At 42.2% G+C, this 27,162-nt stretch overlaps 1 protein-coding gene across 1 annotated transcript in view; it reads left to right on the top strand.

The window, feature by feature from the left end:
- The window catches only part of OTUD4 (OTU deubiquitinase 4), a 99,313-nt gene extending 74,140 nt beyond the window's left edge, over positions 1-25,173 (top strand). Inside the window, exons 14-20 of the mRNA XM_077476980.1 lie at positions 2,071-2,233; positions 8,087-8,192; positions 9,281-9,330; positions 13,152-13,284; positions 14,739-14,993; positions 15,097-15,137; positions 23,095-25,173. Coding sequence (XP_077333106.1) covers positions 2,071-2,233; positions 8,087-8,192; positions 9,281-9,330; positions 13,152-13,284; positions 14,739-14,993; positions 15,097-15,137; positions 23,095-24,234 — 1,888 coding nt within the window. The 3' untranslated portion in view covers positions 24,235-25,173. The remainder of the gene's footprint in view (positions 1-2,070; positions 2,234-8,086; positions 8,193-9,280; positions 9,331-13,151; positions 13,285-14,738; positions 14,994-15,096; positions 15,138-23,094) is intronic.
- The last annotated feature ends 1,989 nt before the right edge of the window (positions 25,174-27,162 follow it).

Raw genomic sequence — 27,162 nt, 5'->3', positions numbered from 1 at the left:
TTTAAAAACTTTGAAGTTTATTTTTCACAAGTTCTATTATTGGACATGAAAAGGCAGTGTTCACTTGGTTTCTCAGGAATTCCACCCTAGGAGATTCTCAGTGGGAGGAATCCTCTCCTTCCTTGAGTTGGGTCTGGACCAGTGTTTGGCTGTCAGCAATATCAAAGGTTAGGTTTGTAAGGAACCGCCTTCACAAAGTATTTTCTGCCTTTTACCTCACCTGATTCCTCTTTCCAGCTCCAGTTCACCAAAAAGAAATTTCTTTCTAGTGTCTAGATGTGGCGCTGTCTGTGAGTGTCTCTTTCAACCATTACTTTTAGAAAGATAGATTCCCTTTGTCAACTCAGGGTATGCCCATAATGTTGCACCAACTTCTTGTGCCACCACTTCTAAGCAGGCCATCATTCAGTGAAGCCTCAAAGGTAAACTTCTACCCCTTCTCGTCATGGTGCACTCCACTAAATCTGACACTGCTTCTAGAGCTTTATGTTGTGCCCAGTGTCCTGCAGACAGCAGTACAACCTACAGTTCATTATTATGAATTGCTGCTCCAACACTTCATCTTCTATGAATAATGGGAATTAACCCTTCTAATAATAATATTCATAAGTTTAATTTTGAAATTGATGGTGGAAACATGTCTCAAACGTTGGGACAGAAAAAAAAAATGAATAAAGGTGGTAAATTTGTCCTAACAAGGAACATCTCGAACAGCTAATTGGGTTATTCAGAAACAGGTCAGCAACCTGATTGGGTATAAAAATAGCATCTTAGAGTTAGTGTGTCTCAAAAGGCTGGATGGCCAGAGGTTCACTAATCGGTGATAAGTTGCAGCTCAAAAAAGTTTTGCAAAGACTTTAAATCATCTAAATTACATAATTTCAATGGATTGCAAGAAACTGGTGAAATCTCTGTGCACAAGGGACAAGGTCAAAACGCAGTATTGGATGCCCATGATTTTTCTTGGCCCTCTGATTGCACTGCACTAAAAGCAGGCACGATTCTGTGATGGGGCGTTACTGCATGAACTGACAAATTTTCCAAAAATCACTATCTCTGAACACAGTTTGTCGTGCCCTTTAAAAATGCAAGTAAAGAATCTATCGTGGAAAGAAGCCATATCTGAGCTCTAGAAATGCCATTGGAGTCTTTGGGTTAAAGCTGTTTTAAAATGGGTCTATTGCGAAGTGTAAAACCGTATTTTAATCAGACAAATTTAAAATATGACGTTCTTTTTGGCAATCATGGGTCCTGCATCCTTAGGAGAGGGGCTTTCTGGCTTATCAGCACTCCGTTCAAATGCCTGCATCTCTAACGGTACGAGGGTGTATTAGTGCGTATGGAATTGGCAGCTTGCACATCTGGAAAGGCACCATCGTTGCTGAAAGATGTATCCAGGTTTTAGAGCAGTATAAGCTTCCATCCAAACGTCTTTCCAGGGAAGCCCTTACATATTTCAGTGGGACAATGTTAAACTGCATTCTGCATCTATGGCAACAGTATCGCTTCATAGTAGAGGGTACCAGGTGCATAACTAGCCTTCCTACAGTCCAGACCTTTCCACCAATTGGAAATGTTTGGCGCATCTTGAAACAAGACATGAAGACCCTGGACTGTTGAGCAGTTAGATTTCTATATCGGGCAAGAATGGGACAACATTCCTCTCCCTAAACTCTAGTAACTGGTCCCCTCAGTTCCCAGACATTTAGACTTTTACAGGGTCTTCTTAAAAGAGAGAATACTACTCCCATGGTAAATATGGCCCTGTCCCAACTTTTTTCTGACCTGTTGCCATCGATTTCAAAATTACCTTATTTTACTTCTTAAAATTGTATATTTTCTCAGTTTAAACATTTTGATAGGTTTTACATTTACTATTGTGCATAAAATATGGTGAATTTGAGATTTGCAAATCATTGCTTTCTGTTTGTATGTAGATTTTAGTGTCCCAACTTTGTTTTGGAATTGGGGTTGTATTTGATTCTACTTGGATTTTTGTAAGAAGTCATCTTGTATATTCAAATCTGTAAGGAGAATGAATTGTAGACATTAACAGTATACTTTTCACAGAAAGCTTGATCGGGAAAGAGGCGAGGAGTCAAGCTTCCACAAAAAGGAGCGTGTCCACTTTGGGCTTACTCCAGAAGAACGAAGAGAGAAACAAGTCATTGAGGAGTCCAAGTCTTTGTATGAGATGCAGAACAGGGATACAGAAGCATTCCCAACCCTTGCTGTAAGTTTTTTTTTTTTTTTTTTTCCCCCAAGCATTTCCAACACTTTTGACCTTAATCTTTGCAACTCCATAAAGGCAAAATGTGGTGACGCAGAACACTGCGGCAGAGGCTTTTAGAAAGCCTGTTGTGAGCCATGCTCACACACAGTAGTTGAACAGTGTAGAAGAAAGTGATCATATTAGTGCAGGAGAGACAGATCGGCAACAGTATACGCTTGGCTTTCAAATGAAACTGAGACAGTCATACCTTTCCTTTTAACAAGAGTAATCGCTTTTGATGAATAATCTCATGATTTATCATGCTTCCGTATGTTTTTGCATGCATATTTATTACTTGCTGTTGTCACTTCATAATTCATAATTTGAATATATGCAAAACTAATTTAAAAAGAAATGATTGTATAAATGTTTTACTAAAAGATTAAAGTGCTTGTTAAATGCTGCACTAGTAACAGCAATGCCAGCAGCAGTTGAAAATAATGCATTTTTATTTTTCACGGGTTTTGTTTGTTTTGTGAACTGAAGCAACATGGATGTAAACACAAGCAATAAGAATATGCCCTTAAAGGTGTCTTTTCAAAATGTAAAAAGTCCTTGGGGCTCATTCATACCAAGCTTTGCACCGTAAAAAAAAAGTATTTCTCTGTGCCCTTGAGTGACAGGTGGTGTTGTACTGTCGCCTGTAATAATCGATGACTGGCTGCAGCTGTAACCTGGAAACTGCACATCCAAGCATTTACTTACACAGCAATGGATAGCACATAGCAATGGATGTGCGCTCCTGGATGCAAACCGGGCTGCTCACATGTTCCTATATGCAAGTTAACGATTGATGTGCAGTTACTAGTGTACGTACTCTAACCATGTGTGAATGGGTAATGTCAAAGGGACAGGACATGTGCGCGCACAATCCCTTCTACTGCAGTTTTCTCAGGTGCAGATGATTTTCTTCAGTTCTCAACTTTCCTCACATAGTAAGCAGTGTTTTTGTGGGGTACAAAGTACTGTGGTACATGTTACATGATATATACAGGCAGGGGAGGACTGACAACTCATGGGGCACCCCTGGGTCCCCACCCACATGCAAGCCACACCTACACAAAGCCCCACCTACATAAATCATGGGGCACACTGTAAGGCATACAGCAGGGCACAGACACAACACAGGGCATGGGGTGCACAGCAGTGAACACAGGACATGGGGCACAGTAGGGCACACGTGAAGTCACATGGGGCTTAAGGCACATCAGGGGGTACACAGCAGGGCACTGAGAACATTACAGGGCATAGGGCACATCACAGGACACACAGCAGAGCATATCAGGTGGTACACAGCAGGGCATGGGGCACATCACAGGGCACACAGCAGGGTTTATTATGCTGTATACAGCAGGGCACATTATTAAGCACAGCATGGTGCATCACAGGGGGCACGGAACATCAGGGTGTACACAGCGGGGCAAGGGGCACACAGGCAAATCATGGGGTACACAACAGGGCACATCAGGAGGTACACAGCAGGGCATGCATCACAGGGAATGTGGCACATAGGGCACACAACAGAGCACAGGGCACACAGTAGGGCACATCTAGCAGTATACAGGAGGACACATAACAGGGCATGAGGCACACAGTATGGTACACAGCAAAGCACAGGGCACATTAGGGAGCACGCAGTAGGGCACAAAGCACATGACCGGGTATGGGGCACACAGTAGGTCACATCATGGGTCACAGCACACAGACGGTACGCAGCATGGCACATCACAGGGCATGGGGCACATCAGGGAGTACAGAGCACATCACAGGGCATGGGGCACACAGTAGAGCACATCAGGTGGTGCACAGCAGGGCATGGGGCACATAGCAGAGCAAAGGACACATCACAGGGCATGAGGCACACAGCATGGCATATCTGGGGGGTACACAGCAGGGAACATCCCAGGCCACGAGGCACGCAGTAGGGAAAATAGCAGGGCACAAAGCGGAGCACTGGGATCCTCCAGACGCGGCACAGTGTCAGGACAGCTGTGGGGGGAGAAGGTACAGGGGGACACAGTGTGGGTGGGTGTAAGACACGAGGGGACATGGCAGGTAGGTGAACACGGGGACACGGTGGGTGGATGAGGACACAGTGGGGGGGTGTAAGGCACAGGGGGACGCAGTGGGTGGCTATACTGTCTGCCACCCCGCGATGGTGGCAATCATCCATTTTACCTTCAGTAAAAACAGGGCCTCAGCCAATACCTGAATACATAATGCAGTCTAACATGGATTCAGCAGGACGTGGCTGTGATACTACAGCTCCTTGCCAGCTACTCCTCTCCTCCGTCGACTCCCAGGTGATGTCATGTACAAGCATCTGGGGTGGACGGGAGGGAAGCAGGTGCTGGCAAGAAGCAGTGTGCTGTGAGAGGTATTATCACAGCCGCGTCCTGCTGAATCCCTGTTAGACTGCATTACGAGGTGCAGAGGCTCTCACGGGCCCGAGTGATCAATGGGTCAGTCCGCCCCTGTATACAGGCGTAACATAATCCAAAAGTAAAATTTGGCCTTTATCTTTGAGCACCTTCTGGTCCAGAGTTCTGATCAGCTGTATGTACTCCTGGACAGTGAGTGGGGTATATTTTTTCATTGGCTTATGCAACATAGCTGTACTGCAGACACCTTGACGTCATTTGCACTTGTGTGCAAAGCTGAGCTAGGCACAGGGGAACGTTGTACCATCTGTGATTTAGACCCCCAATTGGAGCCTACTGTGCTTGCAGTCAATTTTTTAGTCCTCCCTTCCTCAGGCTCTCATTCTTCTAACTCTTTCTGACAAGGTATTTTCCTGTTATACAGATATATGACTCGGCTGACGTAGCTCATTGCACCTTCTCAAATTAGAAGTTGGGAACTATGCCCCCTTTTCCTGGTGTAGTCCGAGGCAAATAAGTTGGATGTATTTGGTTTTCTAGGAGAACACCAGGAAGAATCACTGTCAGATGCTGATTTCTTTCCTTTGCTGGAGGAAGAGTTCCAGTCCTCATTTTTGCCATAACAAATGCCAAATGTGGAAAAAAATTTAACAGCCCAAACACATAGAAAGTCCCAAAATCTAAGGTACACCTTTGTAGGAACTAGGAATGCTAGAGGTGACAATAGATTCCCTGATAACTTGCATAGAGGTGACCGTTACAGTTCATTGGTTTCAATACAATTGGTTGTCTTATGTGATACACAAGATGGAATGTCCTGTATATAATCATTCCAGACAGTGAAAGTCCACATGTGGTGTCGCCATAATTGGGAGGAGTAGCAGAATGTTATTTGAGGTGTATTTCTAAGTATGCCTATGCTGTGTGAAAAATATCTTCTTAAACTGACAACTTTGTGTGTAAAAAAAAAAAAAAAAAAAAAAAAAAAGAAGTAATTATTACGTTTCTAAAAAAAAAATTAAGTTGTCAGAAGACTCACTATGCCTCTTAGAAAATACCTTGGGCTGTTTGCTTTTCAAATTGTAGTCCCTTTGTGCGTGTTTCCACTGTCCTGGTGCTCTAGGGCCTCCAAATATGTGATGCATAGTCAAAATCTCCTTTGTTTTGGGCCTCTCTAAGCTGTGAAACAGTCTCGCACATATGGTATCCCTATACTTGGGAGGCGTAGCGGAATGTGTTTTGGGGTGTTATTCTAAGTATGCCTATGCTATATGTGAGTAATAACTTGTTAAAATTGCTACTTTGTGAAAGATGGATTTTATTGAATTCTTCATTTTCCAATATATCTCATAGTTTGTAGAGACTATAACTTTTACACAGACTATATACACTGATCTGGGTTATCAAAGAAATGTAGCAGAATATATTTTGCATCGCTTTATGACTGACACAAAGAATGTTTGTCTTTTTTTTTTTTCTTTTTTTTTTCTTCAATTTTTTTGGTATTTGTTTATATAGCAAAACATAAAAAAAAACAGTGGTGATTCAATACAACCAAAACAAAGCTCTATCTGTCTCAAATGATAAATATTTGAGTATAGTGTTACATGCATTGTGTGACAGTGCTGGCAGCTGAAAAATGGCCTCGACTGGAAGGGGGTGAGAGTGCCTGGACTTGAATTGGTTAATATCATGCTGTGGCGTGGAGAAAATAAGATTTTTGTGCTGACCATAAAACCCTTTTCTGTAGGTCTGTTGGACACAGCTCCCTCCCCTTGTAAGCTGCTATTCCCTTTAGGGCTGCAGCTAACTATTATTTTCCTAATCGATTAATCGGCCGATTACTTTTTTCGATTAATCAGATAAAAAAAGAGAAAAAGTGTGTGTGTGTATATATATGTGTGTGTATGTATATATATATATATGTGTGTGTGTGTGTGTGTGTGTGTATATATATGTGTATATATATATATATATATATATATATATATATATATATATATATATATATATATATATATATATATATATATATATATACATACACACACACACACACACACACACACACACACACACACACACACACACACACACACACACACACACACACACACACACACACACACACACACACACACACACATATATATACACACACACACACACATATATATATACACACACACACACATATATATACACACACACACATATATATACACACACACACATACACACACACGTGTCCCCCCCAGTATAGATGACACATTCCTCCCCTCTCACATGGTGTCACTGCCCCACCTCCTCTCAGTGCTTCCCTCCATCCCATCCCCGCCCCCCACAGCCACATTGTTTATCTAAATAAAAGGTATAACACTATCTCCCCCCCAATAAAATGCAGCTTATTACAAGCATAAAAACATAGTCAGCATATCACTGATGATTTGCGCCAAGCTCACCACCGATCAAAGTTCCTCCAAACAGACCACCGTGATGAGTCCCGGGATGCCTATTGGCGCAAATCGTCAGTGATATGCTATGTTTTTATGCTTGTCATAAGCTGCATTTTATTGGGGGGGGGGAGAGAGATAGTGTTATACCTTTTTATTTAAATCACCAATGTGGCTGTGCCAAGCAAGTGGAAAGGCTTAGATAGGATTAGATAATAACTACTATCTAATAGATAATAGTTATTAGGTTAGATTAGGTAATTAACGTAGTGGTACCTGCATAAAAAGTTTTGAATGAGGGCAGGCAAGGCATCCAGCGTGACTCCTCCAGAATTCCTTCACTTGGGCTGACGCAGGCTGAACGTCAGCTCGCCGCCGGGTGTACCAAGATGGCCGCCAGCTCCGGAGCTAGGCCGAAGCCACGGCCTTTCCTAAGGCTGTGGCCTGCTCCGTGGATCGCATGGTGCGGACCAACTAATCGATAATGAAAATCGTTGACAACGAATTTCATTATCGATAATATTGATTAATCGTTTCAGCCCTAATTCCCTTTATGCTACACATCTAGTATTACAAAAATAAAATTTTTCATCTAAAATTACCACTTAACCAAAACCCCAAGGTAGCTTTTGTTTCTGTGTGTTGTCAAGATGAAACTTAAATGGGCACAGATCCATTTTTTTTTTTTTTTTTTTTTTTTTTTTAAATAATTAAAATGCTTAGAATGAAATGCAGATGTAGCCCTAACACGATAACATCATAATCTTGCACATAACACTTTTTCCACAAACTGCATTATTTTGGAGATCTGACATAGGAGCTTACAATGTGTATATATTAGCCGACCTCCCAATTTCAAGAAGTGCCAGATTTGTTTATACACAATGATAAGCAATCCAAGCATCTTTGTCATTAGAAACGATATAAACGTTTTTTTTTTTTTCTTTCCGTCCTATATAAATGATTTGATCTGTTTTCAGGCGTCTTTAGTTGATGCCACTGCTACAAGTTCTGATGTGAAAAAGACCCTGATGGTAAATAGAGAGAGTGCCAAGAGAAAGTCAGAAGATGACCAGAAGACTAAAGGTGAATCTAATACTATGGATGATTCCTTCATGTGTGTTTTTAATTTTTTTTTTTTTTTACTGTTGGGGTCTAATATTGCCTTTTCTTATTTCGATTAATCGGTTAATAACCTTTAAAAAAAATTTAAGAAAAAGTGGGTCAAATTGATGTTCATTTTCAACCACAGTGACGGGAAAATATGGAAATAGAAAACTTCTTAGTCAAAGGGATTTTCAGACGGTGTATGTGGGTTTTGTTCAGAAATTACATTAATTTTAAAAATAGAATATTAAAAACAAGTGAAAATTTCAAGCTAAATTCTTTCATTCAGCAAATGTACGATTTTTCATCTGAATATTCTCATCTGAAAATTGATCCGTGAGGCCAGCATAAGGCTCGGTACACACCTATGCAGTTTGCTTTTGATCTGTTTCTTCAGTGCTTTTTGCTGTGTGTTTTTGATTTTTGTGATTTTACTGCAATTTGCATTTTTGCATTTTTTTTGGGCAGACTAAAAAACACAAATTGCTGCAAAAATGCATTACACGCTTTTCTGCAGCTTCTCCATTGAATTATATTGAACCAATAAAGCACCATTTTGCGTTAAAAGTCCCGACCCTTTCAGATGTTAACGTGTCCCATAGGAAACCATGTAAATGAACTGCAGTGTATTTCTGCAAAAAGCACCAATAAACACATAGATGTGAACCAGGTCTAAGATGTTTAGTAACATAATGGGATTAAAAAATTAAAATGAGCCCTTTTATAGTAGAAAAAGACAGATAATTACTACTGTAAGGGGTTAATTTTTTTACTGTAGAACAGTGAAAGTAATATTTACAGTAGCGATTTTCTCTTGTACTATAAAGGGCCCATTTTAGTTTTTTTAACCTCATTATGTTACGTGGCCGATTATGAAAATAGTATTCGATTTATTTCATAATCGATTAGTTGTCGATTAATCGATTCATCGTTTCAGCCCTAATTAAAAGTAATTCATTATTGAATAACTTACTTTAAAAAAAAAAAACAAAAAAAAAAAACTTGGTGACCTTGCAATATTTCTGCAGCTGCTTGTTAGTAATTTGTGGTTTTTACTTTTAATTAAGCTTCCAAACTGGCTCAGCCTGCAACAGTGGATGATCAGAAAACATGTGAGGTAGGTTATAAATGAGAATATGTGTTTATAACTGCAGAGCAAGATTATGAATAAGTGTAGTCAAACAATCTAAAAGGAAAAAGTTGAAGTAACCCTGTCATTAAGATCCCCAACCCTGTCATTAGGATCCCCTTGCAAAGTGGTTCTTCCTACTGGTTCACACTTCACTACCTGGATGTACACCCAGAAGTGTCAGATACCTGCAGCAACCAGAGATCTGCAACACGGGGTCACTGGCAATGCAAGTATAACGTTTCTTTTATAAACTGGCTTTAGTTTCCCTTGGGGATTTTATTAACCATGTAACAACAGCTTCCTGTACATTTACTGATACAGGGCGGCCGCTCAGTGCAGAATCGTGTACATATGTTCTGTATTTCTGGGTAGGACGCACGCCGTCCCGGCTGTGCTGTGTTTTTATCACAGCACTTGCTGATCACTGGGTCTCGACCAATCATTGACTGCCGCCACCCGGTGATGGGCTCTGAGCTTCACTGAACGCAACACCAAAACACTAAACTAAATTGGAGCTGTGTTCTGTGACAGAAGATCTTGTTAATTTCCTGCTAAGCAGGGGATAAAAACAAATGGATTCCCTGTAAAACACATGCAGTACACACATTTAACCCTTTGGTCGTCCTAGATGTTAACCCCTTCCTACCCTGTGTAATTAGGCAGTCCCCCCCCCCCCCCCAGCGTCCGTTAATGTCAGATTGCTCGCCGCACTATCACAGTCCCATTTGAAGTCACTGATCTCTGCTATTACTAGTATAAAAGTGTTTTTCACACAAACCAATCAATATAACCTTATTGGGAATTTTTTTTTTTTTAACTAAAGACATGCAGCAGAATACAGTTTGGCCAAAATGTATTCATAAATTATTATTTTTTTTGTCAAAAAAATTGTCAGTCTTTTTTTCATTTACATAATAAATAAAAAGCCCAGAGATGATCAAGTACTACCAAAAGAAAGCTCAATTTGTGTGAAAAAAAATTATATAAACTTTGCCCACATGATTGTCAGTTAAATTAGCACAGTGCTGAATAGCAAAAAATGACCTGGTCATGGGGGGTAAAACCTTTCGTAGGTGAAGTGGTTAACAGGGCCATGCTCTTGTTAGACTTTGGCGTGAGCAATATACATTTGTTCACAGTAGTGCTGAAGGACTCAAATGGTGACAAGCTTGTGACCAGCATTGCAAGTCACCCACAGAAGCCTGCCCCATCCAGCTGCTTTTTATGTAATGTACATGAGAAATTGATAATTGTACAATACTTTGAGTTCAAAAATTGAAAATCTTTACAGCTGCTTTGGTGCTGTTGTGTACTGGCCCCTTGGTTGTCTTGTGCTTCATATGGAAAAGGTTTCTGGCCCCCTAGTTGTGAGATTTCTACAAGGATGTATGACAAAAAAACAACGCTTTGTTACTGCAGTCCTGCTATGATGACCGCTTTCAACTCCATCTCTTGTGTAGGCATTACAGGGTCAGGAAATGAGGGCAAATTTCCCCTATGAAGTCACAGGCAGAAATAAGACAAAAAATGTCATCTTAACTCACTTTAGGACTGAATGAATAGTCAGATTTTTGCATAAACCCAGTTGTGACTGGTTCTAGTTGACCTGTTCACGCCCACACTGTAGCCCAAAGACGGCTAAAGTGCAGGCATAAATTGCCGGGAGGGCATCCATGGGCGTCCTCCCGTGCATGAGCTGTCTGTGCGCCCCCGGGGGGGGGGGGGGGAATGGGCGTGCCTCTTGCTCTGTGATCCGGTCGTCTATCCGATTTCCATGCCAAAACAAGAGCTTTCTAGCGCAGAACAGAAGATGCCAAGGTTCACCATCGCTGGGCTAGATGGTTGATCAAACCCAAAAGACAAACAGTCATCATTTTGAGGAATGGAAATCGTGGTTACTGAGCAAATAAAATGTAGGATATCAGCCCAAAATGTTTGTATGCAGGAACAGGACCAAAAAACATAAAAAAAAAATCTGAATATGTGTCTCCGCACTGCCAACAATTAGGTTCTACTTTGGAAAAAGTTTGGTGTAGCCTCTGGTGTAAAAGGCCATGTGGCGAATCTTGAATTGGATTAGCCTATCCGTGTGGCCACCAATTTAATAAAAGGGGGAAATCCCCGATATCCTCCTCGTTCCAAATCCAGCACCTCCACCCGCCTCTTGCATTGTAAAAGCTCTAGACCCAACATGCACTGATGGCTGTAAAGCCTTGTAAATTGTGGCTAAAGGCTTTGCCAGATTATCATCACTTAGTTAAGATTCAAGATCCCTGTGGAGTGTAGAATGTCCAAATTGGGCGAAGTAAGCATGGCAGAGTTCCAAAACTGGAAGAATAAGGAGTTTGGGAGGTTATGGTTTTGTTTTAGCTTATCAAAAGTAATTTAGGGAGCCCCTGTAACAAATGTCAGTCAAATATTTTATACCACATAAAGACCACATAGTGATCAGGGATAGTCAAGAATTCTTGGAGCCTTGGGTTAAGCCAGAGGGGAGTATGTGGAGACCCAAAAGCAGAGGTTGAGTGCCCGTGGGCATAATCTGCAAGTCTTTGATTACTGCCTTCATCGAGAGAGTGGGTCAAGAAGGGGGACTGAGCTCCACAATATGGAAAATTATTTGGGTAGTCGGGGAAATGACAATCTAAAAAGAAAACACAAAAGTTTGTGCTCAGATAATGAAATATGGAGCTGCTGCACCCAAATACAATTGACTACCGGGTAGTTCATGATTACAAATAAAACAAAATATTGTAAAAAATATATTCTACATTCCATCAAATATGATAACAAACTAATTGCATATATGCCACTGTTGAATCCAAAAACATATTGCATAAAATGTGAAAATTATTCACTGCCAAAAATCATGTGATACACCACTAATAATAATTTTGTGCTCCTTCATCTATTAGTGGTATAGCCTGTGATTCGTAGCAGTTGTGATTCATTTTCATGTTTGATGCAATATGTATTTCTTGTTCAACAGTGGTATATATGTAATTAGTTCTTTATCACATTTGATCGCTTTGATTATTTTTTTTTTTAGAATATTTTGCAAGGAGGTAGCGCACTTTTTTTTTTTATTTGTCATTGTGGAAACGACAATACCTAAATATTTTGTGGCATTTGTCCATTGCAACTAAATTTGCAGGTTCTCAACTCCACAAACACCAGGGTCTATGGGCATAAGAGACTTTTTCCAATTAACATGAAGCCCCAATGCAGTTGCAAAAGTGAAGAGAATATTAAGGGATTCTTGTAAAGAAGGGCCAGGGTCCCGAAGGAACAGAATTTCAGCATATGCTAAATTTTCAGTGATGGTGTCCACATTTATTCCAACCACCTTATCTGAACGACGCAGGGCTGCGGCCAGTGGCTCCATGGCGCGCACAAGCTTGATTCCACAATTAAAGACCCAAAGACAGATTTTCATAGCCTTGTAGTTCAGGAAAAGCTCCCCTTTGCCTTTTTATTACTGTTCCTTTTGCATTCCAGTCTGGCTCTATACTGCTCTACCAACAATACCAACTACATATTGGATATTTTATATATCTTTTGTTTACTTATTTTTAACAAAAAAACTTAAGCAAAATTTAGTGAGATAAAAAAATAATGCATATCCAGTCAGGTGAAACCTCCTAACGTCTTCATGTTTTCTGAGCTATCTTTATCTGCTTTGCTGCGAAAAAAAGGTCTTAATTGGGTTTGCTTTTACAGAGAAAAGACCATGCGGCACATCTAAACATGTAAGCGTAGTTTAATTGTGTAATAAAATGGAAATTATTTGTTACTGTCATTTACAGGAAATGAAAAAGCCGCCTGCTACCTCTGATGAAACTGTCATCATACCTGATGTCACTGTTCTTCCTACTCCTGCTGAACAGCAGACATCCACCACAGTGCCTTTTCAACCCCCAGTAGTGACACCTTGGTCAGGTCAGTTAGTCTCTTGACTTGTCTACTAGCTTTTTATATTTCGGAGACATCTCTTGCAAGATTTTCCTATAGTAGTCCTGTGTCTCTTTCCATAATGTTGTCTTTTTTACATGACACAATCATTTGACAAAGAAGTGGCAGAATGTAAAGCTGAGATAGAGAACTAATTTCTTTCTCGTCCATCGAGGAACACAGGACATCTTAAACCTTTGGGTTATAGTGCTAAAAACGGGATTGCACACTCGTTAAACTGTATACCAGCCCAGGATAACCCCTCCCACTACCAGTATACCCCATATTTTGCTAGTGTCCTAGGAATATCTCCTCTGAAACTCTGTTATGCCTAATTTTTTTACAATTTTCTTTAATCAAGATACTGCATCGTTGATTGTGTGTTTGTTTGTTTTTTGTTTTTTTGTTTTTTTCTTCGATTTCAACTCTTTGACATGGTTCTCCTTAGGAGTATTTTAGCCTATTCTCTACTATTAGTCTGTCCGATCCTCTTGAGTTCTGTCAGATGTGTCTGGACCTACTGCTCTTTAAACTGAGGTTTTTACCATGGTCATGCAAGACTTTATGACCAACTTCCCCAGTTATTTGCAGATGTTGATTAGAGAGGCCATAAGCATGCTCCCACTCCTTCATTTGGAGATTTGATTTGCCCATAGCCTTCATGGCTTCTGAGCCACCAGCTTCAGAGTTTCTGATTCTAAGTTGTTCAAGTTCCTCACTGATGAACTTATCCCTGCTATTACTCCCAAACTAAAGAGGACAGTTTTGGCTCCACTTGATGTGGTTCACACCACTTTTAATATGGAGGATTACCCTGTTGCTTCTACTATGTCTCTTAAAATGTTTGGTAGTTTAAACTCGTAAAGCCGCAAAGGATTCTGCTTTTGCACCCACTCTGCCAACTTTTAGAACAAAAGGATAAACGATCGGAGACCCTTTTCTAGCACTCTGGTGATTTCTACCCTTCGTGCATTTGTATTATGGTTGATCCCTCACTTAAAGAGTGTGTAGAGCAGATTCAGTTGTGAGGGATACCAGAAGCCTTCTGTCCAATTTCCTGCATGTATCTTTGCATATGCATAGGACACTTTGGCTAAAGTGCTGGACTGCAGGACCCTTGTGTAAATAGCCTTTGGATCCACATGGCTTTCCAAAGGACCGCATCCTTTCAAGTCCAGTGACATGGCCCTTCCTTTTGCTCCCTTGTTGCAGATTTTGATTGACAATTGCTATCATTCTATCAATCTTGCCAGTGAGGTGGGAGAGAGCAGAGAGATGCTCACACAGTGCTAGATCGAGCATGGGCTCAGGTAAGTATAAGGGGGGAGATGGGGTGGATCATCTGGCATAGAATGCATTACTTAAAAAAAAAAAAAAAAAAACCTAACAACCACTTTAAGCTCTTTTCAAATGAAATCGCTGACATTTCTTTTATATTGTAGGTATTTCAGCACAGGCAGCAGCTTGTGCAGAAGCTGCACCCAACTCAGCTGAGTTGCAACCTCAGGTGACGTCGACATTCTCACCACTTCCAGTTTCAATGCCAGCAGTTAGCCAGCACTTACTGCCAATGCCTCAGACCCTGAGTCTTTACCAAGATCCTCTATATCCCGGATTCCCTGTGAATGAAAAGGGGGAGAGAATTACTTCCCCACCTCCCTATTCCTACTGTAAAAACGGAGATGATCTCCCGAGTGGTAAGTCAAGTTGTAGCATGCATTTTCAGCCTGTAGCTATATCCTACTGATAAAGGAAACATTAGAAACATGCATATTTACTTTTTTTTTTTTTCCCTTTTAGATAAAAGCATCCTTCATTTCTTCTATAATCTTGGCATTAAGGTTAGTCCCTTCTTTCTAAAATGGTTGCCTGGTTAGAGACATTTTATGTCTGCTGATTCTGTTGCGCTGGTTGAAAAAAGTATCTGAATATTGTCTGGATGTGTTCTTTTATACTGTTCTGTTATACTGTATTTAATTCCATTTCCTCCACTAACCTATTTCCGACTTAAACAATGGAGGCCCATATTACTCTGATTTCTAAACTTAACAAGGATTTGACACTTTGTTCCAGCTATTATATTGTCCAATATCTTTAATTGGAGTAGGTATAATTATTTACGCCAAACTGATTGCAGCACGTCTCCAATCTCTTATTCTGAGCCTTGCACATACGGATTTGTTCAAGGAAGAGAAACGTGTGACACCATGATAAAAACATTCTTACTTATGGGTGATGCCCAAACGGCTAAAATACCAGCATGCCTTCTCTCAGTTGACACGGAGAAGGCATTCGATGAGGTCGGGTGGCCTTTCCTTGAGGCAAATAGGGATGGGCCCATATTTGCTTAATAAGACCTTAGCATTATATTCTAAACGCAAGACTAGAATAAGGATTAATGAATCATTGACTACAAGCTTCTCTATACAAAATGGTACTCGCCAGGGATGCCCTCTGTCGTCCTTTGCTTTATGTTCTGGTAATGGGGCACTTAACAATAGCTACCAGATAGAATTCTTCTATTACTGGCATAAAAATATAACAGGAAAAAAAACTTGCCCTGTTCGCTGATAGGTTACCAACCCACATATCTCTATGCCTTCTATTTTATCTGAATTCTAGTATTTTGGAGGATTGAGTAATTTCAAGGTAAATTTATCAAAATCAGAAATTCTTAATGCTTCACTTTCATCACACCAAGTGACAACAGTAAAGAATAATTTTTCGTTTAGATTCTGCTCCTCTACATTAAAATATTTACGTATTAATATTCAGCTCCCACCCATTTATATTTGACAGATTATACCCCTCTTATGCAACATACTCTCCAAGATCTTAAAAAATATTGATTCTAATGTATATTCATGGTTAAGGGAGGATTAACATACTGAAAATGGACATAATACCCCGCTTACTGTACCTTTTTTAAAACTATCCCTGTTCCTATTCCTAGATCCTTTTTCTCAATTTTGCAATCTGCCTTTACAAAGTTTAGATGGGGGCACAAGAGACCTAGATTAAATAGGAAAACATTAACATTACATAAACTGAAAGGAGTAGTGGGTGTACCGGATCTATATTATGTTCCAGCAGTTCTGACTAGATTAGTGAACTGGTTTCACCATTCAGATATCAAACAATGGGTATCAATAGAACAGGGGTTGAATCAGTTTTGATCTTCAGGCACTTCCTTGGTTAAACTTATCTTCCTGTGGTACTTAACAAAACATGCTCTCTTCTTTACCTTTTCTTAAATCTCATTTATTGAGCATTTGGTATAAAATGATTTTGCGGTTAGGGCTTTCCTCGCAAGTAGGACTTGTGACACCCTTATTTGGCAATTCTCAATTTCCACCCGCAGTAGATCGGTCACAGTTTCAGTTTTTAATATGGAACAAGGAGTCTCACAGAAGTGTGAGCCAGATTCTTTGTCAGGGCAAACTTCCATCCATAATGAATTTTAATTTCTACACAACAGCCCTCACTTATGCAATGGTTGGAATATTAGCTAGTATTGTCATTCCTGTCTCGTACTCCCTTAATCCAATCTTATAATAGAGATCTAAATTTGTTTGAGTCTTTTTTGTTAAAGTACAAAACCAAAACCTGTTCTTTCAGCAATATATGATTCTTATTACAAAAAAACCTTCCTAAGCCTCCAGAATTGACAAATAAATGGGCATACAATCTTAATGTTCTAATTGGAGCAGAAGAGTGGGAGAAATAATTTATTCTCACACAGTGCTTGTCACATACAAGGCTGGATGTCCACTCCCTATGTAACCCCTCCCACTACTGGGAGTACCTCAGTTTTCTCTTTCATTCACTGACTGACACAGCTCCATTAATCTTGACCATAGGGTTGTTACGCCACCTTCAGGAGAGGACTAGGCAGAACATGTTACACATGTGAAAAAACAGAGGTTTACAGTTCTGCCCAGGGGGCAGTCCCTCCTGTAACACCCCCCTCAACCTGCTTCTTACAGCCCAGTTTTTTTTTCTGCCTAGTGAAGGAGATGGACCTAGGAACCCTGCGGGACTGTCGGTCCTGGTATTTTTTTGCAGAAGTTTGCCTTTTGCGCAAGATTTGGGATCCTGTGATCTACTATCAACAGCCGGCTGGGTGACAGGCTGGATACCCTTATCCTTAAAGTCTCCCCAGCCTGGCCATCGAGCCTGTGCAGACCATAGCTAGGCGCTGGGTTGGCCACGACATGCCCCTCAGGCTCCAGGGGCGGCACGGTGAGTGCGGCACTCCGGGGCACACATGATTGGGCTACTGATTTCTGTGTCGGTGTGCCTTGGCCAGCAGCCACCCCGTACTTTTCGAGAGTGGGTCTGTGATGGGATGTCCCCAGCTCGTCCGGATGGCAAGTACAGCTCTCCCTGCCTCGGCAGGGTTGAGCAGCTGGGCATTCCCTGGGAGGTCGATTCGGGGGTCCCTCTCCACCCTCTCTTCTCTCCCTGTCCCTATCTTCCCTCCCCCTGCATGCTGCATGATGGGCTGCTGAGCGGTGTGTGTGTGCACCTATAGCCAGGGGTTCCCCGGGGGGCTCTCACCTGGATGGGGGGCTGCGCTGGGTGTCTGTGGTCTCCCCGCTGGGTGTCTGTGGTGTCCCCGCCCCGCTGGGTGTCTGTGGTGTCCCCGCCCCGCTGGGTGTCTGTGGTGTCCCCGCCCCGCTGGGTGTCTGTGGTGTCCCCGCCCCGCTGGGTGTCTGTGGTGTCCCCGCCCCGCTGGGTGTCTGTGGTGTCCCCGCCCCGCTGGGTGTCTGTGGTGTCCCCGCCCCGCTGGGTGTCTGTGGTGTCCCCGCCCCGCTGGGTGTCTGTGGTGTCCCCGCCCCGCTGGGTGTCTGTGGTGTCCCCGCCCCGCTGGGTGTCTGTGGTGTCCCCTCCCCGCTGGGTGTCTGTGGTGTCCCCTCCCCGCTGGGTGTCTGTGGTGTCCCCGCCCCGCTGGGTGTCTGTGGTGTCCCCGCCCCGCTGGGTGTCTGTGGTGTCCCCGCCCCGCTGGGTGTCTGTGGTGTCCCCGCCCCGCTGGGTGTCTGTGGTGTCCCCGCCCCGCTGGGTGTCTGTGGTGTCCCCGCCCCGCTGGGTGTCTGTGGTGTCCCCGCCCCGCTGGGTGTCTGTGGTGTCCCCGCCCCGCTGGGTGTCTGTGGTGTCCCCGCCCCGCTGGGTGTCTGTGGTGTCCCCGCCCCGCTGGGTGTCTGGAGGTCAGCTTATGCTGATCACCATAACGCTGTTCTGCCGCCATTTTTACTGTCTTTTTTTTCCCCCTGTGTACAGTTGTTTGTCGGCCATGATTGGTGTGCCTCAGTGGAAAGCATGGTCAGAAGCCATTTTGCTGTAGTTCAGTGGCCATTTTCCCTATGATTATGTCCCTTACACTGGGCAGCCGGCTGCCATTTTGTTGTAGCCCAGCGCAGTTTTTATGCTCAGCACTGGTCCCTGCTGCTAAGAACAGTGCGGTTTCTCACTCAGGACACCTGGGAGCTGACACAGGCACTTGTAGCTGAACGACACAGAACTCGGTCAGGGTGGTGTGTCCTGCGATGGGGGCCCCTCAGTCTGCAGCAGTTAGGAGGGTGGGACTGTGCACCTGTCCTAAGTCCCCAAGGGTGGCAGACAGGGTGGGGCAGCATGGCTTCAGAAACTGAGGTTTCTTCCCCCAAACTCCCTGTAACTGCAACCGGCTCATCTGCAAACCGTACATTGCCTTTGGACGCTTTGTCGGTGGTCCTTAAAACGTTTGTTGCCATGGTGGAGGCGGTGTGTGGGCGCAAGGTGGGAGAAAGTGGCCCCTGTAAACCCAAGCACACCCCCCCCCCCCCCCCCGTCCTCTGGGGTGAGCTCTGACGCAGACTCTGGTGGCCCCCTGCTCTGTCGATTCAGATGGTGCTGACCAAGACCGATCGGACAGTGAGGATGAGTCCCCGTCCGGATCCACGGAAGAGATGCGCTAGTTGGAGCACTTATCACAGCTGTGAGTGATACGCTGAAGATTCAGGATACAGCAGGTCCTTCTGCTGAAGTAGCAGCCCCTTTTGGTTCCTTAAGCCAGCCCGTGCACCTGCGGTGTTTCCGTACCTGACTTATTTCGATAAGTTCATATACAGGGATGGGGGCGACCGCAGCGGACCTTTCGGTCCCAAAAAGCATGGTGGTGCATTACTCGTTTGAGGAGAGCCTTCTTAAATAATGATTGGCTCCTCTGGTCGTGGACCCCCCCCCCCAGTATCCAGGTTAAATAAAGCAAACGCGATCTCGGTAGAGGGAACTCCGGTGTTTAAGGACTCCACAGACAGGAAGGCCGAGGCAGTGGCCCGTTACTTTTTTTTTTTTACGGTTGTGAGGTTAGCAATACGACCAGTACTGGCCACAGCACTTGTGTGAATATGTGTGACACTTATTGAATGGGCAAAACCATACTAGCTCATTATGAATAACTTACCTGAGAACGAAGCCCCCAAAACGGTCCTTCATCTTCACCGCTGCCGTGTATCCCGGAGTGACTTCCGGGTCTCGTTGCTCCGGCGGAGCCACGATTACGTCACTCCCGCGCATGCGCACGGGAGCCGACACAAGCAGCATATCGCCATGATCTGCGGCCTGCTCAGTGCGCCTACACACCGCTGTCTACGGCGCATGCGCCGTAGACAGAGGTGCCTGTCTTTTTGTAAATATCTCCTAAACCGTATAGGTTTAGGAGATATTTCTTGGACCTACAGGTAAGCCTTAATCTAGGCTTACCTGTAGGTCAAAGTGGTTTGTAAGGGTTTACAACCACTTTAAGTACGTTTTGTGATGCGGCTCTGGATACGCTTCCTCTGCTATCCAGGGCTTCTGTGTCGGCAGTGGTGCTGAGGCGCCTGATTTGGCTAAAATGCTTGTCTGCGGACCAGGCATCTAAAAAAAAAAAAAAAAAAAAAAAAGCCTGATGGATCTACCCTTCCTTGGTGAGCGGCTCTTTGGAGCCTCCATTAGATGAAATTTTTAAGAATGTCACAGGTGCGAAGAGTACCTTGCTCCCGCAGGCCAGGAAGACTAAGGAGCCACGCCGCAGGCAAGGGCCCTCATTTTCCGTTCAAAAGAGTCTTTTTCGTCCGTCTGGGACTTTGGCAATATGCTCCCAGTCTGACAGGACAACCCATGAGGGACAAAAGCGTCCCTGAAACCACAAGCCTGCGAGCAAAAGTGATACCGCATGAAGGTTTGCCCCCGACCGCCATGCGGGTGGGGGCTCACCTTCGGGAGTTTGCAGCCCGGTGGGCCTCGGCTATCTGACCAATGGGTCTGCAAACTGATTTCCTCTGGCTACAAGATAGAGTTCCTCTCTTGGCCACCAAACAGATTCTTCCCCTCCAGCATTACTCCTGGCTTACTGAGAGGCCCTATTGGGGGCAGTATGGGACCTGCTAGCCGCAGGGTGATGGTGCCTGTTCCGGAATCGGAAAGGTTCCAGGGGTTCTACTCCAATCTGTAGTCCCCAAAAAGGAAGGGGTACATCCAATCTTGGACCTAAAAACCTCAATTGCTTTGTTAAAGTACAGAGGTTCAGAAGGGAATCAGTTCGCTCAGTAGTCGCTGCACTCCAACAAGGGGACTCCCTGACGTCTTTGGACATCCAGGATGCGTAGCTGCACATACCCATATGCCTTGGGCATCATAGTGTTCTGCGATTTGCAACAGGAAAGCCCACTACAAGTTTGTGGCTCTCCCTTTTGGCTTGGCTTCAGCACCCTGAGTCTTTACCAAGGTATTGGATCCAAATTTTGGCGTTTTTGCGACAACGCGGGATCGCAATTGTAGGTTACCTGGACAATCTCCTTCTGAGAGCACCTTCTGCCTCAGAATTAGAGGATGTGGAAATCACCATGAAAACCCTGCTCATACCGACTCAGTGCTTGTAGTACCTAGGCTTACTGCTAGAGTCCATGGGACCGGAAGTTTTTCCTCCCTTCAGACAAGCTGCAGACTCAGAGCCACGGTAAAACTATTGATGAACTGCAGGTGGTCGTCGCTGCGCTTCTGCATGCGAGCTCTGGGCCTCATGGTGGCCTCCTTTTGAGGTGGTACCATACGCTCAGTTTCACACCAGAGTCTTGCAGAAGGAGATATTGACAAAATGGGACAAATCTCTGTTATCCCTGAATCAGCAGATTCGGGTGAGTCAGTCAGAGACTCCATGCTCTGGTGGCTATTGAAAGTGACCAGTCCGATTCGTAAACACAAGTTTTGTTTGTGTCGCCAGATGGCCCTATAAGAGGACAGAGGGCGTCAAAATATACTGTTTCTAAATGGATTCTATCAAGTAGATGTAAAAGGCATGAGGACCTGCATTTGGGCGTAGTGTACTGCAGGTTGCAGTATAAGTCCTTTAGTCTTTTGGTGCCCTACTTTTGTTGTCTCCCTCCCTTCAGTTGGCATTGCTATGGCACATCCCACATAGTAACTACTATGGCTCTGTATCCCCTGATGTACGATAAGAAAATAGGATTTTTTTTATAACGGCTTACCTGTAAAATCATTTTCTTTGAAGTACATCACAGGACACACAGGTCCCTCCCTTCTTGGTATACCTGTGTATTGCTTTGCTACAAAATTGAGGTTTTCCTACCAGTGGGAGGGGTTATATAGGGAGTGCATGTTTTAATTTAGGGCGTGCTAGTGTCAATCACCTGAAGATGGCCTATAACCAACATGGTAACTACTATGGCTCTGTGTCCTGTGATGTACTTCAAAGAAAAGGATTTTACAGGTAAGCTGTAATAAAAATCCTATTTTTGCTACAGGTAAGTACGTTACCTGCACAGTTTAGATACCCCTTTGTATTTGTATGTGCTGACATCATTGGCACAATGCGCACTGACACACATTGAAGCAATGGCACATATGGGCCAAGGCTTCAGTGGGTGTGCCGTTAATGTGCGGGAGCCACGATACCCAGAAGTAACCCCCGTGATGTCGTCGGCCAGTGCTGTGTACCACAGTGAGGGCTTCGATCTCGGGCATACTAGCTCATTATGCCTTTGTCTTGCAGGTGTTGGTTTTTGTTGCCCAGACCCCCCAATTGGTTGTAACCAGATATGAAATATGAACAAAGCATTTCCCTTATATAGCGTGTAATCGGAGCTTTAAGTGTAATTTCTGTCTGCTGCTGCATTCCTATAGCAGCATGAATCTCTTTCGACAGTCTTTCCTGACACCAAGAGAAAAATGGTGACGGGAGGGATTTTTCTGTGTGCTGTGTGAAGAGGGGTGTGTTCCTTCCAATCGGCTCTCAGAGCTCTCCTCAATGATCTCTGCAAAGTGTCTTCAGCTATCCACCCCCTTTTTTCAGACCGCTCAGACAAGCTTTATAAGTTCTACAATTCTACACTTTCAACTAATGAAGAGAAAACAGCAGATAAACAGGCGCAACGTTTGTAGGCGGATTTGCTTCATCTCTATGTATCAATGGAGGACAGGTTTACTGGGTCTGTGTAAGGGTTTACAACCACTTTAAGTTTTACTTCAGATCTATGAAGAACGCATGCGAATTGTAGTTCCCATGGCCTGGATGGAGGAATATGAACCAGGTTCCATTTGAGTGTGAGAATTTTCAGGCTAATGGCTGAGTTTTTGTCTCAAGTCATAGTAAGCAGCTGTAAATATAGCATGCTCACTTTGTTCCTTTTGCAGCAACTCTAGCCTGTACAAGAAACTAATATAACAATGATCACAATATCAATTTTTGTTACTTTTTAATTTCATTGCATCGATTTAAATATTCACATTGGTTTCTCTTTTTAATTTGTTTTTCAGGCTTACACATGTCCAATGTGGCCCCCGCATTTATATTTGCATCCTCTTCATCAAGCCTACATAAATGCGTACCGGATATATCCAAATATTCCTGTTTACCCTCAAAACAGTTGGATGCAGGACACCACTGTAAACCAAAATGAAGCAGACCCTTCACTGTCCGTACACCAGAATGAAGTGAGACATGATGACCAGGTTTTGCAGCCTGCTATTCTATGCTCTTCATCGCTTCTTACACCATCTGTCCAAACGTCTGTAGCAGAAGTTCCATCCCAAACTAATGAATCTGAGGATAAGCAGCAGTTCCAGCCAGGGTTAAATGACTTTGAAGGTGCACAGGCAAGCAAGACAATATTCCCACAACCTCAATTTGGGCAAGGCTCTTACATGGGACATCTTCCAGTAGCTCCTCAAGTTTTCCCACAAGTGTGGTATGGCTATCCCTATCAAGGTTATGTTGAGAACCCAGTCGTACAACATAATGTGTTCATTACCCCTCAGAGTACAAATGTGCCTAACAACATTTTAACTGTTGATGTTGCTGAAAGCCACACAGTTGAAGAATCTATAAAGCAGCCCCAAGAGCTAGTAAATAAAAGCAGACCAGATCGGCCTTTGTCATTTAATGTTGTTGCTACAGAGGAGTCTGAATTAAACGCCTTTCAGGTTAAACCAGGACCACAAATTTTAGATAGGCCTGAGATTGTTGATTCAAAGAGCCTTCTAGAGAGAGTGCCTGAGAACCAGGTGTCTCCATCAGTTGTATTTAAAACCCCAGAGGAAAGGAAGTCCAGCAATGACAGTGTCCATCAGTTACCCACAGTGACCACATCTGTAAACCCAGCTGAAGACAGACCAATAAGAGCAAAAGAGGAGAGTTCAGAAGATGAGAGGGAAGTATCTAATATATTGAGCGGTGGCAGATCAAAGAACTTCTACAACCAGTCATATGGAAGCAGGAGGTTCAGAAACGAAAAATTTCATCAACCTAACAGAGGTGGCTACCAATATTCTAGAAATGAGGATGCCTGGAGGGGAGCAAGAGGCAGAGAAGATGGCTATCCGCATTACAGAAATTACAGGGGAAGGCCGAATCGCAGGCGGCCAATGGGAGATCCAAATAGGCAATACCACGAATAGAAATTCTGAGTGTTTGTATTTATTTGGACAGTTTTTACTTAAGATAATAATAAAATACAGATTCTATTTAAAATTTGGTTTCAGGGAAAAGTGTAAAATTGTAGCCATAGATTCGAATTTTTTAGTGTTTTTTTTTTTTTCTCAATATAGGCTCACTAGTGGGGATCGTTTCAAATGTATTCTTTATATAAATTCCTGTTATGAAATGTTTAGTGTTTGTAAGAATAATGTTGATGGCTTAGCATTGGCAGATTTATCAGTGTGTTAATGCAGTGAAGTTTATCATGCCAAATAGCAATGTCATATTTTGAATTGCCTTAGAGTACTTTAGGCATTTTACAAAGCTTGGTATGATAAAATTGCTTTTGATTGTGCTTCCATTCCCAAAGGCCTTTGACTATGAGATCGCCAACCCCCTGTTTACTTTGCAGGGGTAAAACTTGAATGCTGTTCCCTATTGTGGCTTACTGTAAATATTACATTGTTTAACCACTTTTTTTTTTTTTTTTTTATGGGGAGAGCACAAACTATGATAATGCATGGTTACTCAGTATTTGTAGCTCTCACGCCTGTGAGAAAATGGAGCCAGGGTCTATATTGGCACATGGTTTCCCTTCTAAGTGTCTGGTTTTCTGTCCCACAATTTCATTACACAGGGCCCCTGTTAAAAAAACTAAAAAACAAAACAAACAAAAAAACTGAGTGACATTCATGTCGAACTTTCTCATTGCTTTGATACAACTAATGCAATTTCCAGGTGTGCCAATGTCATGGTTATTTTCACTACTGTGATCTGGCTGATGCAGAAATTTGCCTTACTGCGAATACATCTGGGGCAGGTGAATTAACTATAGTTTATGGTAACAGAATTTAGAAGCCCAAGTTCATGCACGTGCCTTGTTTCTGATTGTTAAAATAACTTTTTTTTTCTCAAATTTTTTTAAAAATGCCAGTGACCATTTTTTAATGGATAGATCACATATACATGTGGCAGCATTAACGATTTCTATCCAGTACCAAAAGAAGTTGCTTTTCAAGATGAATTCAGAGCATTTTCAATGCATGCAATGTTGCATATATTTGGTAAAGTCTTGTACAGTTTGTGCACAGGCAGTAAAAGAAACCCCGTAGATATTTAAGGATGCAAATGTATGACCAGTTGTCTTGAGCTGCCATCTCTTCTTTTACTGTTTGCAAAACTCTCAGCACAAAGAAGTCACTGAACATATGGTAGCTACATACACTGTTCAGGAAATTAAAAGGGTACAACAAGGTTTAATATGTGATGGAGTAAAGACGCTGTTTACAGTTTTTGCGTTTATGCTCCGCCACATTGCCCTTAATTGCCTTGTTACCATAGAGTTGTGTGAGCTTTATCTGAAAATACAGCTAAGTTCCACAGACAGGATTCCACAGCTGACTATTTAAACATAGAGATGCATTATTAACAGGTCTTGGGTAAGAAAAATGTTTACCTATTGTAAATTTAATAGCCCGCTATTCACAGCTAGATTGTGTAATTTGGGGAACTGACATATGCTTAGTTGAATTGGTATACCTAATAAATTGATAGCTGCTAGCAATAACTTAAAGCTACAGAAACAAAAATTGACGTCTTGAGCTTTGGCACAGGACACATGAAAGTAAATGGATGCTACACTTTGTACTGATATATCAAAAAGATGTTTAAGAATTTAAAGTATTTTATTTTAAATGTATAGATAAACCTTGCTCCTCAGTATGTTCTACTTGTTTTTTAAAGATTGATAGAATTTTACTTTTTTTTTTTTTTTTGCTATACTGATATTTAATTTCCTGATTCCCGTACTCTGTTACTTCTGTTAAGGGTTTTTTTTTTTTGGCTTGAGGTGGACTCTTGAATGTCTATTTTTCATTATGATTGCAAATGTAAAATGTACTCAAGATGTATTGTTTCCAGGGATGGTTTCTTTGGAGAATAGGCTATTCTTTATATATATATATATCCTGAGTGCAGTGTGTTTTTAGAGCAGCTTTGCTCTCATGTTTACAGGTTACGTTTGCTTATATATATATATATATATATATATATATATATATATATATATATATATATATATATATATATTTTTTATATATATATATATATATATATATTTTTTATATATATATATATATATATATTTTTTATATATATATATATATATATATATATATATATATATATAATTTGACATGTATTCCTATGCATGGATAAATTTGACTAGTCAATGTTTTCATTTTTATAGGAACATTATTTCTGTGCTGGTTTGTCCTGTTTATATGCTGTCTTAAAGCAAAATGTTGGTAAATAAAACCTTTCTAAAAACGTGTTGTTTTTTTTGAAAACTGGAGGTCTATCATATAAATTATAAATTGGTACTGTAACCACCATGAACAGAGATGTAGTTATGTAGGGAGGGTTGGCTCCACAACTAAGCATTTATTTAGCAATAGAAGCGACAGTCCTATAAATTTTTTTTACTTTGCTTTATATAGGCTTAAAAAAAGGCTGAAATAAAAAAGGCAAGGCCTCATGGTGTAGTATTTAAAACCAGACTGAAATTATTTCATAACAGCCAGGGTGCTTGAATTTCTTTTAGATAAAAGCAGGCATGTCAGAAGCTACAATCTGTCATGGATCTCAATTACTTCCAACCACAGACATGCCTGCTTTTATCCAATAAAATGTGAGTACCCTGGCTGTTTTTATGAAATAAATCCACCCTGGTTTTAATTACTACACCATGAGGAGTTGCTTTTTTGCATCTCATACATGTACCTATGAATTTCTATTTGGTGAGACTACAAGATCCAGCCATCTATAATACAGTTGAAATGGTTCTGTGGCGCTGTGGATATATCACGTTTGTTTGACCACCTGTAACTCAGCGGTCCATTTTCTTGTGT

Source organism: Lithobates pipiens, unplaced genomic scaffold, assembly GCF_037356315.1.
Source record: "Lithobates pipiens isolate NorthernLeopardFrog02 unplaced genomic scaffold, aLitPip1_a1.2 Scaffold_13, whole genome shotgun sequence".
Lineage (NCBI taxonomy): Eukaryota > Metazoa > Chordata > Amphibia > Anura > Ranidae > Lithobates > Lithobates pipiens.
This window is presented reverse-complemented; position numbering and strand designations above follow the sequence as displayed.